This window comes from Peromyscus eremicus, chromosome 1 (assembly GCF_949786415.1).
Source record: "Peromyscus eremicus chromosome 1, PerEre_H2_v1, whole genome shotgun sequence".
NCBI classification, from domain to species: Eukaryota; Metazoa; Chordata; class Mammalia; order Rodentia; family Cricetidae; genus Peromyscus; species Peromyscus eremicus.
The window spans coordinates 179,000,523-179,019,667 of NC_081416.1; the positions used below are offsets into that span (position 1 = coordinate 179,000,523).

The window sequence follows — 19,145 nt, forward strand, 5'->3', positions numbered from 1 at the left end:
TTGGACTCATTGGCGTTAAAAAAAAAAAAAGGATATTTAGTTTGGAGAGAGATGTATTGTGTGTGCATGGAGTGGGGGAGGTGGGGGGGATTTGGAAGGTAGAGTAGGTATGATCAAAATACATTGTACACATGTATGAAATTTTCAAGGCATAAATGAAAACTATTATTTAAAAGATTGCTTATAGACCAAGAAAACAAACACAAAAATAAGACTAATAGTCTATTTTTATTTTTCTTGTACATGCATTATAATACATATATATATATACAAATGGGTATGGAAGTCATGCACTAATCCCGGCCACTTAGGAGACAGAGATTGCTTGATCTCTGTGAGTTCAAGGCCAACCTGGTTTAAATTCCAGGACAGCCAGGACTACAGAGACACTCTGTCTCATAAAAGAAAGGAAAAAAGAGAGAGAGAGAAAGAAAGAAAGAAAGAAAACTATGTACAACATACATTTCATTGTTGAATATTTGCTGTGTATACATTTTTGTTGATATAAATGTCAGAATAAACCTTCATATATACCTTCTGACTATACTTTGAACAATATCCATAGATGCATTACAAATCAAAGAATACATTTTTATTACATTTATTTATTGTGTGTATATGCATGTGCTTGGGTTCTACCCCAGGGTACCCTTGTGGAGTTGGGAGGACAGCCTACCAGAGTCTGTTCTCTCAGTCCATCGTGTGGGACCCTGGGATTGAACTCACATTGTCAGGCTTAGTAATCAGCACCTTTACTGGCTTGGTCTTCTTGCCAGTCTATGAATATACTACTTTTATCATGAAAAACAAAACAAAACAAAAATCAACATGCTTTGAGACAGAGTGAGATAGAGCATGTTTGAGTCATTGTTATTGCTGACCATGCTTCAATCAGGCTGTCCTCCGACTGCTCTGTCACTGTCCATGCTACTGCAGAGAAATGGGTCCTGTTTCTCTGCCACCTCCCTGTAGAGAACATCTTCAAAAATATTTACATAAGTGCTAAGTTCTTATTGCATTTGCCCAAGGATAAGAAAGGACCAATCAGTCCTCAGACCGCTTCCCAAAATTGCAGCAGCCTCGCTGGGATCTTCCTCTGGGTGAGAGAAACTCTCTTTCCTCTAAGCTTGAAAAGCATCCCACACTGGAAGCCATTGCTCCCGAACATGGAGAATGCTTCAGTCTATTAGAGAAGTGCCATGCAAAGAAATACCCAGAGATAAGAGATGTCTCGGCTGTATCAAGTTCTTGATTCCAATCAAGGTTCACAGCATCACAAACGCTTCATGCAAGGAGCCGTCCCAGGCATGCATGTCCACAGTTGTCTTTCGTTGCTTTGGTTTTCCGTGCTGGTTAGCTTCTTGTTTGCAACCAAAAGGATCACAGTAAATATAAAGTCCCCTTGTTCTCTTTCTAGGGGAAGCTACCTCACATAGCCGACCTCATACACATGCAAATGTCTCACAGTCATAAAACAATCTCTGTACAAATAATTGGCCACATGTAGTCACCTCCCCCACAAAACACATCTTAGTCCCACTCCTGTGATCCTCTCAAGAGTTAGGCAGCCACATCACCAGAGATAGCTCCAACCAGAGTCCTGGGATTTCTTCATCTGTGGCTTCCTTACTCTCACCATAAGATATCTGCCCACTCTTACCCTCTCAGAGCAAAGTGTGGAAAGAAAGTGTTCCGAATAAGATATGAAGACAATCCACAGAGCCTGGGATCATCACTAGACCCTTACTCCCCACTCCATCGGTGGCATCTGGAGCACACGGAAAATCACAGGCTCGGTGGGTGTCCTGGGACCAGCCACCATCTATCTGTCTTCGGATAAGTCCTTCCAGCATTGCTGAGGGTCTGGTAAAGGAGGCAGTAGAGGATGGTCACATCATTTGCTGCCCTGTTAGCTGCCAGAGCTTTGCAAACTGTGGGTGACAAGGTTCTTTGACCTGAACAAGAGCAGTTGAGAGGGTTGTCACCAGCACTTTTAAGTGACAGCAGGTTAGGACCTACATTTAATGCTGGTAACTCCTATTGGTGGAACTTGTCATCTCAACTTAATTTTTGCTTCTTCCATTTTCATGCATGTGTGGAGGTCCAAAGTTGATGTCAGGAACCGTCCTCTATGACTCTTCCACCTTGTTGGTTGAAGCAGACTCTCACAATCAAATCCAGAGCTCTCCCATGTGCCTAGTCTCTCGAGCTAGCTTGCTCTGGAGATTCCATCTCCACCTTCTGAGCCTGGAATTACAGGAGGGCTGTCATCCCCATTCTGGCATTTACATGGATTCTGGGGACCTGAACTTGGGTCTTCACATTTTCGTGGCAAGGGCTTTCACCACTGAACCAATCTCCATGGCTCATAAAACATGTCTTCTAATATTCAGGGACGCATGGCCATGCAGACGAACACACGTAGGTGGTCTGTATTGGATTGCAATACTGTATATTTTCAACACTGAAGGATGTGGCACAAGAATTCCAGCGAGGCTGCCACAGAGTCGGCCTTTGCTTTTTCTGAATTACTTCCTCCGTAATTCACTCCAGTTCACCAGCCATTCAGAGGTGGCTAGCCAACTTTCCATTGGCCATAGAGTCTTTTCAGCCTCGTGAGATGCTGGGTCTCTGGTCTAATAACTTGATGCTGTCCTTGTAAGCCTCAAAGCAACCATTGGATAGGCAATTCATAAATGAGTTTACGTGATGTGTATTAAAACTCCTTTTCCAGCAGGCTGGGGCTGGATCCACCAAGTTCTGTACACTCCTGGATTTACTGATCTCTGTCTCAGCCCCTGCTTTCTGCTATCAGGAGCTATCTATACAGAAATGCAAGTGTGTGCTCTCATGCACGCACGCGCGCGCGCGCACACACACACACACACACACACACACACTCACAATATACAAAAATTTAAGGCACATTTTATGCAAATCTATAATATATCTTATCTATTTGAAAGAGTGCAATTTAAAATTAGCAACGCAGTCTTGCTTTAAGTGCAAAATTGGAAATAACACATCTTTACAAAGCAGCTCAGCCAGGTATGGTGGCTCACACCTGCCATCCCAGCCCTGGAAAGACTGAGGCAGAACAACTGTCACAAGTTTGAGACTAGTCTGGGCTACACAGTGAGACTCTGCCTCAAAAAAACCAAAAGAGGATAAAGAAGAAAATAAGGTACATAATATACATAATACTTCTTATCTCACATGACTGGTAGGATTGATTAACTGATATAGCTCACGTAAAGATTTCAGCACCATACTTGATAGGTAGAAAGACATTAATAAACACTCAAATGTATCAGTAATACTGTTAGCAACCTACTGATCCTTCTGCCTGAGGCACAATGGAGGTAGGAGTCCTGTAACTTAAAAAAAAAAGGTGGGGGGGGGGAGAAGAAAGGAGAGATAGACACTCTTAAGGAAAAGCCTTGGTTTTCTCAACAGAAAATTAGGTACACAACAGTTCTTATCTCATAGGACTCTGATGAGAATTAGGTCTGCTAATTCACATAGAGTTCAGCACCACACTTGACAAGTAGAATATGATCAACAGATGCTCAGTTATCAGTGATGTTATTAAGCATTCTGCCCTAGGCACATTGGAGGTAGGAGTCTTAATCCATTCCAGCTCATCCGCCATTCAGAGGTGGCCAGCCAATGCTTTCTCCATCAAAGATCACAGAGAAAATATTTTCAGCTTCACGAGATGTTGGGTCTCTGTTCCAATACTTGATGTCATCTTTATGTGCCTCCAAACAACCATTGGACAGAAAATTCATAAATGAGTCCGTGTGGCATGTACCAAACCTTCCAAGTGACTGTGGCTAGATCCACCTACATCTGTACACTTCATGTTTACTGACCTCTGTCCCAGCTCCTGCTTTCTGCTGTCAGGAGCTGTTTACACAGAAATGTAAGCATACACACACACACACACACACACACACACACACACACACACACACACACTCGCATGCACACACACATTTTAAAGGCACATTTTATGCAAATCTATAATATATCTTATCTATTTGAAAGAGTGCAATTTAAAATTAGCAATGCAGTCTTGCTTTAAGTGCAAAATTGGAAATAACACATCTTTACAAAGCAGCTCAGCCAGGCATGGTGGTTCACACCTGCCATCCCAGCCCTGGAAAGACTGAGGCAGGACAACTGTCACAAGTTTCACAAGTTTGAGACTAGTCTAGGCTACACAGTGAGACTCTGCCTCAAAAAAAACAAAAGAGGATAAAGAAGAAAATAAAGTACATAATATACATAATACTTCTTATCTCATATGACTGGTAGGATTGATTAACTGATATAGTTCATGTAAAGATTTCAGCACCATACTTGATAGGTAGAAAGACATTAATAAACACTCAAATGTATCAGTAATACTGTTAGCAACCTACTGATCCTTCTGCCTGAGGCACAATGGAGGTAGGAGTCCTGTAACTTAAAAAAAAAAGGTGGGGGGGGGGAGAAGAAAGGAGAGATAGACACTCTTAAAAAAGCCTTAGTTTTCTCAACAGAAAATTAGGTACACAACAGTTCTTATCTCATAGGACTCTGATGAGAATTAGGTCTGCTAATTCACATAGAGTTCAGCACCATACTTGATAGGTAGATAGTGATCAACATATGCTCACAGTTATCAGTGGTGTTATCAGTAACCCACTGAACACACAGAGGTAGGAGTCCTGTGGGTGGGGCACTGACCCACTGGAGATCTGAAAGTGCTCCAAACGTCACAGGCTCCAACACATTCACAAAACGTACAAAATGCTACATTCCGCTGTAAAAGGCACAAGTTCAATATCACGAAGCTAGTTTCTCAGAGTCATCTCATGAGATAATTATCGATCACTGGGATCTAAACCAGTTCTGAATAGAATCTTCTGTGGTGTTGAAAATGTTAGCCGACCATGATATCAGTGGTCAGAGAAGCTACCAGCCCACTGGGGACTTGAAATGTTGATGCTGCAACCAAGAGATTGCATTTAAATGTTTATTTCATGTTGATTCCTTGACATTTGAACAGCCATACCTAGTTAGTGGTTATTGTAGTGGCTGGCAGAAAACACTCTACCTGAATTCCTTCTCAAATTCAAATGCCCATATGGCTTTTGCTTGAGAGAGGCCAAGTCATTCTTAGTTATTGGAAGGCAAGGCAGTCTGTTTGGTACATTGTAGGATATTTGATAGCGTCCTTCGCCTCTATCCATAGATGCCGGTTTATAGTGGCACCTGTCTGTTGGAATAATAATAACAACAAAGAAGTCTCTTTATATTGCACAAATGCTCCAAGTAGGGGAAGGGTTAAAATCAGTCTTTTGTGGACAACTACTGGCTTACAAGAAAACAACTACTAAGAAATGAAGAAACTGTTCACGTACATAGTTTCTCTCATTTCGACTCTGTTCCAAAGACCCAGAGAGGGGAGCTCCGGCTAAAGGTCTTTCATACATTGTCGGTGGGTTTATTTCTAACATGCTTTTTCTGGTGAAGCAGCAGGGTAGCCAGCTTTTTAAAGGTTCTCCCACACTGGGCACATGGATCTGGCCTATCTCCAGAGTGGATTTTCAAGTGATTATTCAACGTGGTTTTATCAGTGAAGCCTTTGTCACACTTGGTGCACACAAAAGGCTTCTCCCCAGCATGAAGCCTCTCATGCCGTTGGATGCTTGACTTACACCTGAAAGTCTTTCCACATCCCTTGCACCGATATCTGGAGTCCGCGTCATGTCTTTTCTGGTGCTTGAGAAGGGCTACCTTGCAAGCGAAGACCTTCCCACATTCTAGGCAGTCCACTCGGGCCCCGGGCACATGGGACTGCTTATGTTCTGATAAGTAAGTGCTGTTTCGGAAGTGCCTGCCACACTTATCACACCTGTAGGGCTTCACCTTCAGATGGAGCCGCTGATGCTCCGAAAGGTGCGAGTTGACCCGGAAGCTTTTCCCACACACCTGACAGCGGTACGGCTTCTCTCCTGTGTGGATCCTCTTGTGCTCCCTCAGGGATGAGCTGCGGCCAAAGCACTTGTCACACTCGCCACACTTGTAGGGTTTCTCCCCCGTGTGGATCCGTTGGTGACGAGTGAGCTTTGTGCTCTGCTTGAAGGTTTTCCCACACTCGTCACATTTGAAGGGTTTCTCTCCCGAGTGGATCCTGCGGTGATTGTTGAGAGTGGAGCTGCTGTTGAAGGCTTTGCCACACTCCTTACACTTATAAGGTCTCACCCCCGTGTGAATCCGATAGTGTGTAAGGAAGTACGAGAGGTGCCTGAAAGACTTACCGCAGGTGTCACACTTGTGGGGTTTCTCTCCTGTGTGAATCCTCTCGTGCTCCACAAGGTGGAGGGTCTGGTTGAAGGTTTTCCCACATTCCTTACATTTAAAGTGGTTCTTACCTTGTCGGGCAGGCTTAAGCTTGGGCTGTGTGAAGTTGCTGGCATTCTGTGTTTTTCCATGAGAGGCTTTCCCCAAAGTTGACTTTTCTTGAGAGGTGCTCCTTGGTGTTGTAGTTGCTGATGTTTGACTCGAAGATGTTCCAGGGGTCACAGAGTCTCGCTCTTTATTCCCAGGAGTGACCGCTTTGCCTGCTTCTCTTGTCAAAGATGAAGCACATTTCTCCTTGTTCTGAGACGGCTTCTCCTTGTTCTGAGATGGCTTCTCCTTGTTCTGAGATGGCTTCTCCCTGTTCTGAGATGGCTTCTCCCGGTTCTGAGATGGCTTCTCCTTGTTCTGAGATAGCTTCTCCTTGTTCTGAGATGGCTTCTCCTTACTCTGAGATGGCTTCTCCTTGTTCTGAAGTGGCTTCTCCTTGTTCTGAGATGGCCTGTCATCACGTTTGGAAGGCTTTTCTGCCCTCAAACTCTTGGAACCACCCCCTCGATCTGCTTTTCTCAGCTTCTCCCGTGACGTTGTCTTAGAAGTGTCCGGCTTTGGGATTTCTGTCTTTGAGTTATTTACTGTCTTCCTTCCTGAAGGAGATTTAAAAGTTTAAATAAAAACAAAGAGAGAGAGAGAAGAGCGTGTGTGTGTGTGTGTGTGTGTGTGTGTGTGTGTGTGTGTGTGCGCGCGCGCGCATGCGCGCGCGCCTATATGTGAGCATATACACGGGAGTGCAGGTGCCTGTGTAGGCCACAAGAGGGCATCAAATGCCCTGGACCTAGAGTTACAGGCAGTTGTGAGCTGCTTGACACAGGTGCTGGGAACTGAATCCTGGTCCTTGCAAGAACAGTAAACACTTTTAACCACTGAGCCATCTCTCCAGCTCCATGACGGAGATTTAGAACAGAAACATCTGTTTGAGGTCTGGTTTTGTTTTAATGAAAAACGTTTACTAATAATTAGAATATAACATACGTATGAAAGTATGAAATATAAAATATTTGTTTGTTTGGTGTTCACAGACTGGGTATATTCATGCATGTAGCACCAAGATTACGACCAGAAGCAGGTAAGCTTCCACCCCACCCTTTCTCATTTTCTTTCTAGTCTTTGTCTTCACATTCTCGGAATTTATGTGATGGTGGAGGTATGGGGTGTGCCACAGTTTGCATGTGGAAGTCAGAGGCCACCTTGCAGTAGTTGGTTCTTTCCTTTCCCTATATGGGTTCTAGGATCTATCCAACACAGGTTGTCAGGCTTTGTGGCAAGTGCTCTTACCTGCTGAGCCGTCTCATTACCCCAACCCTGGCTTCTAACATTGCGAATTAGCTTTGTCTGCTCTTGGACAACTTAAGTACAGCTACAACATGCACTGTTTAGTATCAAGCAGATTGGATAATGAATTTCAAAAGACTGGAAACTATTATGTTAAGAGAAATAAGGCAGGCGCGGGAAGACAGAACTTGCAGATTTTCTTCCATATGGAGAGCCTATATTTCAGTCATCCTGTACGTGTGTTCACATATTTAGGAGTGGGTGAGTATAGGTCATGAAACTAGAAAGGGGACCACAAGAGAGGAAAAAAAAAACTATAAGGAAGAGGATGGGAGAGAGAAAATGAGGGTGATAGAAAACATGACTGTAAATGCAGAAAGGGAGCTACTGAGGGGAACATGGGGAAAGGGGGATAGGGTAGGACATGTGTGAGAAAATGTCATCCTGAAGCCTGTACCTGCGTATGCAAATTTAAAAACAAATGAAAAGACCGGGATAAGGGTAAAGAAGCTAGACTAAGAAGAGTATTGGCGGTTCGTTTCGTTTTGAGACAGGATCTCACTATGTAGCCCTGGCTATCCTCAAACTCACAATGTAGACCCAGGTCATCCGCCTGCCTCTGCCTCCCGGGTGCTGGGATTAAAGGTGTGCACCAGGACTGTTGTCTTTTAGATGGCATTTACCATCTGAGTGCGGATGTGGGCGTATGGATGCCACCACATGCCTGTGGAGGTCCAAGGACAACTTGTTGATAGTTTTTTCCTTTCACAGCGTGGAGCTCGGGGATTGCACTCAGGCCATCAGCCTTGGAGGCAAGCATCTTTACCTCCCCACCGAGCCATCTCACCAACCCAAGATCGTTCTTTTCAACGAACACTACTTACTGCCACTTGGAATTCTTCTTAACTGCATATAATAGCTGAGTGTGACACAGTGTATCTATAATGCCAGCACTTAGGAGCTGAGGCAGGGGGATTCTAAGAACAAGTCCAGGCTAGGCTGTATAGCAAGATAGTGTCTCACCCTCAACCCACTTGTGTATGTTAAGATATTGTCTTCATGAAAACCATCTATATGTATTTTTGAAGCTCACAGTGTGGTGGGTAACGACTACGTGATTCAGAAGTGCACTGTTATTTTTGTAAGTCAACAGAGGGTTGTGAATTAGCAATGATATTTTAAAAGACTAAGGTCAGGTAGAAACCAATCTCAAAGGAAAAAAAAATGCTGTCAACATCTTTTAAACAGTAAAGACACTGAACTATATACCCAAAGAGGAAAATTAGGGACTGGGGAGATGGCCCAGTGGGTAAAGCACTTGATCTGCAAACATGAGGAACTGAGTTCAAATCCCCAGCACCCACATAAAAAGCCAAGCATAGCTACATGCACCTGCACACGTGACATAAACCACATAGACACACACACACACACACACACACACACACACACACACACATACACACATTCACATTAAAGCATACACACAGGCTCCCATACACACAAATGGTATGGACCTAGTGCAAAGTGAGGAGGTACCAGGGCCATCTTCACGGTCTATGGGATAGAATTCTAAATACAGCCCAAGCTCCCACCTCTTGCACCTCCTCTCCTAGGCCAGAGACAGGAGGATGCTGAGAACTCACTAGCTGGCCAGCCCAGCCAGAAAGGTGAGCTTCTGGTCCAGTGAGAGACCCTGTCTTAAGAAAATAAAATGGAGAGAGACAGAGGGAGGCACCTGATGTCTTGTTCAGGCCTCCAAGTGTGCCTGCGCCCTCATGAGGATGAAACACACACACACACACACACACACACACACACACACACTCTCACATACTCATTCTCACATACACTCTCACTCACTCTCACATAAATACACTCTCGCTCACACACACTCACACACATGTACTCTCTCACACACTCTCACTCACATATATCTCTCACACACTCACATACACTTTCTCACACTCATACTCACACATATATTCTCACATACTCACATAACTCTCTCACACTCTCACATACACTCACACACACTCACACACATATACTCTCTCACACACTCTCACTCATATATACATTTTCTCACACACTCACATACACTCTCTCACGCTCACACATTCACACATACACTGTCACAGACTCACACACATATACTCTCTCACAGTCTCACTCACATATACATTTTCACACACTCACATACACTTTCTCACACTCATACTCACACATATATTCTCACATACTCACATAACTCTCTCATACACTCACATACACTCACACTCTCACATACACTCACACACACTCACACACATATACTCTCTCACACACTCTCACTCATATATACATTCTCTCACACACTCACATACACTCTCTCACGCTCACACATTCACACATACACTCTCACAGACTCACACACATATACTCTCTCACACTCTCACTCACATATACATTTTCACACACTCACATACACTCTCTCACACTCACACACTCACACATACACTCTCACACACTCACATAACTCTCATACACTCACATACACTCACTCTCACACTCATACACTCATTCTCACACACATACACTCACACACTCACATACACTCACATTCTCACACACATACACTCACACACTCACATACACTCACATTCTCACACACATACACTCACACACTCACATACACTCACATTCTCACACACATACACTCACACACTCACATACACTCACACACTCCCATATATTACTCACTCACACATACACTCACATGCACGCACACTTGAAAATAAAAAGTAAAATATTCTGGTGGGAGCATTAACTGAAAAAGCAGTGCAGAATCATCATCATTCGAGGAAAAGAGATCCAGCAGAAATGTCTGGGGTCAGGCTGTCACCGTCACCTGCAACCCCTGAGGACGAGGGGAAGGACGAAGTGTGGTACCAAGCTGGAGATCGCCAACATCTTTGGGGTTGGGAGACAGGCACAGTTTGCCTCGAATGAATCAAGTTCTGCAGTCACCCTGTCAACTCCCCAGCACGACAGAGGAGAGGAATGCTGTCTCTCCGAGATGAGAGAATGTCCCTGACTCACCTGCAGAGGTGTTGCTTCTGCTGACTCCTGCCTCACGTTGCTGGCGTTCTCTGGGAACACTGTTCTCTTCAGCAAAAAGGTCAACACCATGCTCCAACCTGGTGATCAACCGTGGTTTGAAAATGTAATACTCTGTTCCACAGGAGAAGAAAACGAAACGAAACAAAACAAAACAAAACAAAACAAAAAAACTGTTGCATGCCTCTCAGGAATTCCTTTCTAGACAAATGTTTGCACAGAAAGGGGAGAGCTAGGAGATTTTAAACAAAGAACAGCCAGTGGGAACATGGAGGCAATCGCCTCCTTAGACTTGTCCTGCCCCACCTCCCCATCACAGCAGCTCAAATTTCTGTTAATCCAGGAAACTGAGCGCACTACCATATTAGCCAATCAGCCCATGCTTGGACCCACTGGCCATCAGGATTGGCTTAACTGTGCTCCTGTGACTTAAGCCGGACCAGTCATCTTAAGATGGTGAAGAGTCGGGGGTGAGAGGAGGGGCATTTACTCCCAACACATTCCACCTGTTTTTTTTTTCTCTCTCTCTGCAGATAAGTTAAAAACTGAACCTCTGAAGTGGAGGATTGTTGAAAAGCACCAGTCTTCAGATGGTGCCAACAGCATCCAATGTGCAATATCTGAATTTAGTCCGACGGCGGAGTTCACCGTATGAACCACAGCCTCTCGGAGTTGAGACCCACAGGCTCTCCTGAACCCAGAGCAAACCGCAAGACGATCCTTACCCACAGAGATCAGGTTCTCGTAGTTCTCCAGCATCACATCCCTGTACAGGTCCTTCTGAGCAGGCTCCAGTAGCTGCCACTCTTTCTGGCTGAAGTACACAGCTACATCTTTGAAGATCACTGGTTCCTATAACACCAAAGTCCCACTACCGCTCATACGAGGCCTCGTCTTTCCCTTGGCCCAGGAGAGGAGATGCAAAGAGGTGGGCGTTTGAGCTGTATTCAAAATTCTACACCGTTGCAGACCGCGAAGACGGGCCTGGTACCTCCTCACTTCGCACTAAGTCCATACCATGTGTGTGTGTGTGTGTGTGTGTGTGTGTGTGTGTGTGTATGTGTGTGTGTGTTAATGTGTATGTGTGTGTGTGTGTCTACATGGTTTATGTCACATGTGTGCAGGTGCCTGTGAAGGCCAGAAGAGGATGTCCAATCCCCCAGAACTGGAGTCACAGGTCATTGTGAGCTGTCTCATGTAGGTGCTGGGAACCAAACTCAGATCCTCTGCAAGGGCAGCAAATGGTCTTAACTGCTGACCATCTCTTTGGCCCTCAACGTGCTCACTGGTTTCAGTTATTAACTTGACACAACATAGAATCACCCGGGAAGAGAGTGTCAGCAAGGAACCGTTTAGATCAAGTTGGTCTAGGGGGGGCAGGGTTGTCTTCATTGAGTTCATTAAGGTGGGAAGGACCCACCCTGAATGTGGGTGCACCATTTTGTAGTCTTGGCTCTGGACAGTGTAAGAGCAGAGAAATCCATCCAGGTGCTAAGCAAGCAGGCAGCATAGGTGCAGTCCTTTCTCTGCTCTTGACTGTGGACAGGATGCTTGTCCCTGCCTTGACTTCCCCACAATAATGGATGGAGACCTGGAACTACAGGCCAAATAAACCCTCCCCATCATCTGCTTTTTGTCATGGTATTTTTTTATCACAGCAATAGAAATGGAACTAGGGGTGTGTGACCAGGCACGGCCTTCCCATTCTGAACCCAGGTTTGGCAAATGGGATATTGGAAACCTGTGACATAAGCAGAAGCTTTTAAAATGTTTAATAATCGGGGGCTAGAGAGATGGCTCGTTGAGAAAGACTGGGTACTGTAAGCACCCTTCCCCTCTGAGCCATCTCGCTGGCCCCATATTTGCTCTTAGAAGGACCAAAGAAAAGGAACTTCCTTTCCTACACCCCAATTTTTTTGGTTCAGATTGTAGGGTGAACTGGGGTGAACCCTCCTCCACTTCCTAAGGAAGAAGAAGAGGATCAAAGGCCCCTGGCTTGGCCAGCCCCAAGTGCTCACACACAGACTATCCCATAAGGACAGCAGCACCGGTCTATTCGAACACCTCACATGGCCACAGCTAAATGTATGTCCTTCTAGAGCACACAGGGCAGGGCAGGGAGAAGGGGCCTGGACACGGCCTCGGGGCATCCCAGTGTGGCATGGTGGGTGCTAGAAGAACATGCCCAGGAGTCCTCTCCACATGCTTGAAAGAGCAGTTGACAGGTGAAGCTCCAGGAGGCAGGAGGCAGAGTGGAGCAGAGCGGAGCAGAGCGGAGGTCACTCAGAAGGTGAAGACCCAAGGGAAAGAGCTTCAAGAGGAAAGAACACAGAAGGAAAGAGAGGTTAACGCTGTGTTAGAGTGAGCATTCTAAGGTTACAGGCGTGGGGCGTGTGGAGTCAGGGACAGGACCATAAGAGAGCTGGGGGTCCTTGGGTGAGTGGCTTCCCGTGCCTCTGTTTCCACATCTGTGAGATGGGAAGAGTCACTGGCAGCACTGGTCAATCTCCAGTACCGAAAACAATTGTCATTCTTGAGAAACATGGATGGAGATATTTAGAGGTGAGTGCTACATCGCGTGTACTCTATGCTCAATGGCTTTGAAGGCAAGTATGCAGATGGCAGGGCAATAGGAGAAATGTCAGCAAGTTCCAGACATTGGGTGACCTTTGTGCCGTCCTTACATCCTCCTCGTGACTTTTACATTATGACTTCTGTGTACGTGTGTGTGGTGTATGCGTGCGTATCTGTGTAGTATGTCTGTGTGGTGTATGTGTGCATATATGTATCTGTGTAGTATGTCTGTGTGGTGTACATGTACAGTGGATATGTATATGTGGTGTATATATATGTAGGTATGTCTACGTGTGTAGTATATGTGTATGTATACACAGTGGTTATGTATGTGTATGTGTTGATGTATGTGTCCAATGTGTATGTGTATGTATATGTATGAGTGTAGTCTGTATATGTATATGTGTATGTATGCGTGTATGTGTAGTATGTATATTCGTGTATGTATGTGTAGTATGTGGGTGTATGTGTATTTGGGTATGTGTATAGTGTATATGTGTATGTGTACAGTGTGTATGTATATGTGTATGTGTATATGTATGTAATCTCTGTGTATGTGTATATGTATGTAATCTCTGTGTATGTGGTGTATGTGTATATGTATGTGTACAGTGGGTATGTCTCTGTGTATGTGGTGTATGTGTATGTCTCTGTGTATGTGTATGTGTATATGTATGTAATCTCTGTGTATGTGGTGTATATGTATATGTTTGTGTACAGTGGGTATGTCTCTGTGTATGTGGTATATGTGTATATGTACGTGTACAGTGGGTATGTCTCTGTGTATGTGTATATGTATGTGTATAGTGGGTATGTCTCTGTGTATGTATATGTATGCAGTGTGTATGTGTACATGTATGGTGTGTATATATATGTGGGTGTGTATATGTATGTATGTATATATGTATGTGTGTACATGTGTGTGTATCTCTGTATATGCATTGTGTATGTATATGTGTGCGTGTGTTGTTGCTGCTAATAGGAAAGACAGTCCAGTCCTCCAGTTGCTGAGCAGAAGCCCATGTGAGCCTCCAGGTACTTCAGACTTGCTGATGGCTGCCCATCTCTCCCCATCTCTCCTCTGGAACTCTCCAGGATTCTGTCCCAGGAGTTTAAGCAACCCTGAGGTCAAAGCAAGTCTCCAGACCAGCTCTCACTGGTCAGGACGGAGTCACACGCCCAGCCGTGAAGCAATCACTATGGCCCGAGCAAGCCTGGAAGAGGGTGAGGTTCAGATCAACCTCTCCCTACATCACCCCATCCAAGGCCCCGGGAACACTGTAGAAGAAGAGGTGGAAAGAAGGTAAGAACTGGAAGATGAAGAGGAATGCTGGGAAATGCTGTCTTCTGGTTATGGCATGGCCGTTGTACTCATGAACGCACAGCAGCTGTGGATACCTGCACAAGAGTAGGCCCATCAACATCCCATAATTACAGGGGGCGGGGTCAATGTTTGCCAGGGGCGTGTCATTCTCTTCAGTGGTCTAACCCCTGCTAAGTTTCCCACGCTCCAGTAGATAATCCCACACCCGTGCTAATGCTACCAACCGTAATTCCACTCCTGGGCAGAAAAAAAAAAAAAAAAAAGATATGAAAATAGCAGGGCGGTGCTAGCTGGGACGCAGTAGGGGTGGGAGAGGGGGGCAAGAGATGACGGTGGGTGGGTGTGTATGGATGGAGTCATGACAGAGTATACATGTGTGAAACTGTCAGAGAAAATGATGTTAAATTAAATGCTTGGACAACGTAATGAAAGTCATTAACTTAAAGAATTTAAAGAAAATATCAGCTTCATCCGAAGTGGTTGGAAGACAAGGCATCCCCAAAGAAAAATCAGAAGCGCCAGCATAAGAAGGAGGTGTGGACTCCAGGTGGACTACGCCGAGGCTGACTGCCTCAGAAGAACCATTCGCTAATTCCTGCTTCATTCATGCGCTCATGCACTGTCCATCACCCATTCAGCCCAGACGTATAAAGTGTTTGTTAGAAATCCAGACCAGAGGGCTGCTCAGGCCAGGTCCGCTTGCAGAGGCCTCTTTCTTCTGTAAAGGAAACAGCAAGCCCCCTCCTGAGGGAGAGCCAGCCTCTGACCAACTCCCAAGGTACCCAGATTCCAGGGGAATGGTGGGCATCATTCTTACTTCCCCAAGGAAGTTCACAGACCTCAGGCTGCCAGACTAAGCGACATCAGAGAGCCACGAGTATAATGGGCCACAAATCAAGGAGATGTGCCCCTCTTCCCTGACATTCGAGCAGCCCACGTTCCTGTTGCAGAATTCCTTCCTCTCCCCCCTGCTACCTGGATGCGGGCTCCAGCTGTGAAACTTCCTTTTTCCTCTGAGACCTATAAGAAGGGGCCTCCCCTTCCTTACTCTTGGGTCTGAACTCTTCTCAGGGGACCTGCCATGCTGCTATCTGTCTATCCACAGAATTAATAAACTTCTTGCCCCCAAAGGACAATCTGCATTGGCGTTGCCCTTGAAAGTGTATCATCCCCCCGCCCACCATCAAGACCTTTCTGTCTCCACCACTCATCACATCTGCTCCTGGGCACAGGGGAATATGTCAGCCAGTCAACAGAAGACAAGGCCCCTGCTCTCACAGATGGAAAGAGCAGATGGGGGATGAACAAGTTAAAAATAGAATGTATTGCCAGGTGGCGATACCTGCTATAGAGAAAATGAAGCAAGGGCTGGAGAGATAACTAGATGGTTAGGAGTGCTCAACTGCTCTTGCTGAGGACCAGAGTTCAGTTCCCAACACTCATGTCTAGCAGCTCACAACCACCTATAACTCAAGCTCTAGGGGGTCTGATGCCTTCTTCTGGCTTCCAGGGCACTGCACTCATATGTACATATATACACACATACACATGATTAAAAATAAAATAAATATTAAGGAAAGAGAAGGAAGAAAATTATGACACTGGTGTCATCCTATCAGGAGCGGAAATTAGAAAGAGGGGAGCACCTCTTAGAAAAATCTTCCTCCATGAGGTGGTCCTTTGCAGGTACGATGTATGTACAACCAGGGCAGACCCCTGAGCTGAGCAGAAAGGTGGGAATGTCCTTGCCTTGTCCAGACCAAGCTAACTTCTGGTCAAAGGGAGAAACCCCACGGCTTACCTTGTACCAGGATGGCAGCAAGGTGGTTGGAATTTTTCGCTTCTTTTCAGAGGGGCTGGTTTGGTGTCTGATCAGGATTCGGTGAAGGTGTGGCTGGTGGAGGAGGAAGGATTCATGAGGCCACTCTGGTTTCTAAGAGTAGGAAAACCCATTCACAATAAACCCTCAATGGGGATGCAATTGACAAACGCTGACGTGTACTGTGCACTGCCCTACATTCCGGGCAGGTATGTGAGTCTTCAGAGCAATTCTAGCAAAAGTGAACCAAACCCCTGCGTGGTACCCGTAGTAGGCTACCACATGTGTGAAAAACTATGCATAGAAACTATAGATACTATAGATACTAAAAGCATCTATGCATACTTTTCCACACATGTGGATACACATGGAATGGATACACAAATGGAGAGTTCACACATGCAATGGGATACACAAATGGAGAGTTCACAACATGCAATGGGATACACAAACGGATAGTTCACACCTGTAATGGATACACAAAGAGTTGGTTATGAGTGTAGCACTTTCTGGACAGCATAGAAGCCAGAAAGCACTCCCTCCAGGAGAAGATCTAGGTTGCTGAGGAAGGAGAAGTAATATTACTTTTAGTTGTAAAGTCTTCCGTACATTAGACATCATTGTGCCGGGCCAACAAGATGGCCTTAGTGGTTAACAGGCATCTGCTTTTCAGCCGAGGACCCGAGTTTGTTCCCTGGGACCCCCATGGTAAAAAGATTGAACTCATTCAGAAAGTCAGCCTCTGACTACCATCATACATCCACATGGTGGGGTGGGGGTGGATAAACAAAAAAAACTGTAATTCAAAATTTTAAGGGAGTTTGTACTGCTCGATCCCAACATTTGACCCTGAAGGTGTTCTACAACACAGAGATAACGTTGAAGAATTACCCAGGGAACACTCATTCACCTAAATCTCTTAGTTGCCTTGGCCATGGTGTGTTATCACAGCAATAGACAAATAACCGACATACTACCCGGAGAGAATTCAGAGAGCAGATGCTTGGGGGCAAGGGAGGGTCTCGTGTCTAAACTCTCGCCATCAGTGGTCAGGCCTAGAAGGTCCATCCTACACGAACCTACATTTTCTGAAAGCATTCACTGGACTCTTACCTTTAGTAACTGAGGTTTTACTCTTCACCTCTGTGTCCTTCTTCCTCTTCATGACGAGAGAGTGAAGTACCGCATGGTATGAAATACAGGTAGGACTACTAGGTGAGGGTTAGGGAAGCCGGACGGTCTGGGTTTAAATCCTTAACTCTGTAGCTCAGCGGCCTCAGGTGGGGGACGGAATGTCTTCAGGCTCCATGTCCCTAATAGGAAAGCAATGTCAACAAGGCCTCTCCCCTAGAAGGTCAACGAGATGATCAGTGGAGAGTGTCTGGTGTATGCCATGCTTGGCAAGGGTAGAGCCAGGGGTCCTACTTCTTTTTAAAGTATTTTTTAAATTTTTTTTTTTTTTTTGAGGAGTGCCAGAGCACTTGTGTGGCGTCAGTGTTTTCTTCCCACCATGTGAAGGTCCTGGGGTCGCCAGGCTGGGTAGTACATGCTCTACCCACCACACCATCCTGATGGCCCTAGGAGGGTCCTTTTGAAGAGAAGGTGGAAGTGGATGGATGAGGCGATGGCTCAGCTGGTAAAAATTCCTGCCGTCAAGCCTGAGGACATAAACTCGGTACTGGTGAGCCCACATGATGGAAGAGAACTGACTCCTGCAAGGTGTACTCCGGCCTGTTCACACACACACACACACACACACACACACACACACACACACCCCCCAAACAAATGAGCAAATAAAAGTGAAAAAGAAAAAGAGCCAGAGAAAGGTAGAAGCCTGGCGGGTCAGCTCACGCCTCTAATCTTAGCTGGTTGGGAGGCTGAAGAGGATCCCAAGTTCAAAGCCTGCCCAGCCTACAGAAGAGAAAGGGCAGGAAAACTGTGAAATTTGCTGCTACACGAAATCTTTCATCCCACCTAGCCAACGTGAGAGCCAGGAAGTTATATAAAAAGAGAGAACTCAAGGCTGGAGAGATGGCTTAGCAGTTAAATGTAGTTACTACTCATCCAGAAGAGCTGGATTCAGTTCCCACAACCCACAGAAGGGCTCACAACAGGCATCTGCTTTTCAGCCCGAGGACCCGAGTTTGCTCCCTGGACCCCCATGGTAAAAAGATTGAACTCATTCAGAAAGTCAGCCTCTGACTACCATCATACATCCACATGGTGGGGTGGGGGTGGATAAAATTCCAGCGCCAGAGATCTGATGCCCTCTTCTGGTCGTCACAGGCACTACATGGGTGTGTCACATTCGCACAAGCAGGAGGCACATGTACATATACACAAAGAGCGAGCAAATTTTTAAAAAAAATTAAAGCAAGAATTTATGGCTGCTAGCTGAGACAAGCATTTTCTAGATGATTTTTCTGGAGCTTCATGAGAAATTCCTTCTTACACACACCCAGGACCTACACACTTTGCACGAGTGCACATATTTGTGTAACAAATTCTACCTTCAGCATTTTGACATGCTCTGCCAGGACACTTTTCTACGATGGCTTCTCTACCAATGAGCTGGGTGCCAATTGATCCTTCAGGTCTCAAAACCAATGAGCTTTGTATCTAAGCAGCATTCATCAATTTCTC

At 45.4% G+C, this 19,145-nt stretch overlaps 1 protein-coding gene across 1 annotated transcript; it reads right to left on the reverse strand.

Annotated features, from left to right (window-relative positions):
- Window positions 1-4,305: 4,305 nt before the first annotated feature.
- On the reverse strand, window positions 4,306-17,807 carry LOC131926365 (zinc finger protein 479-like). Its single transcript, XM_059281744.1, is given in 6 exon segments — window positions 4,306-6,998; window positions 10,765-10,896; window positions 11,508-11,634; window positions 16,482-16,535; window positions 16,537-16,574; window positions 17,613-17,807. Coding segments are annotated over 6 exon segments (1,926 nt in total). The 5' UTR covers window positions 17,665-17,807; the 3' UTR covers window positions 4,306-5,475.
- Between the last annotated feature and the right edge of the window lie 1,338 nt (window positions 17,808-19,145).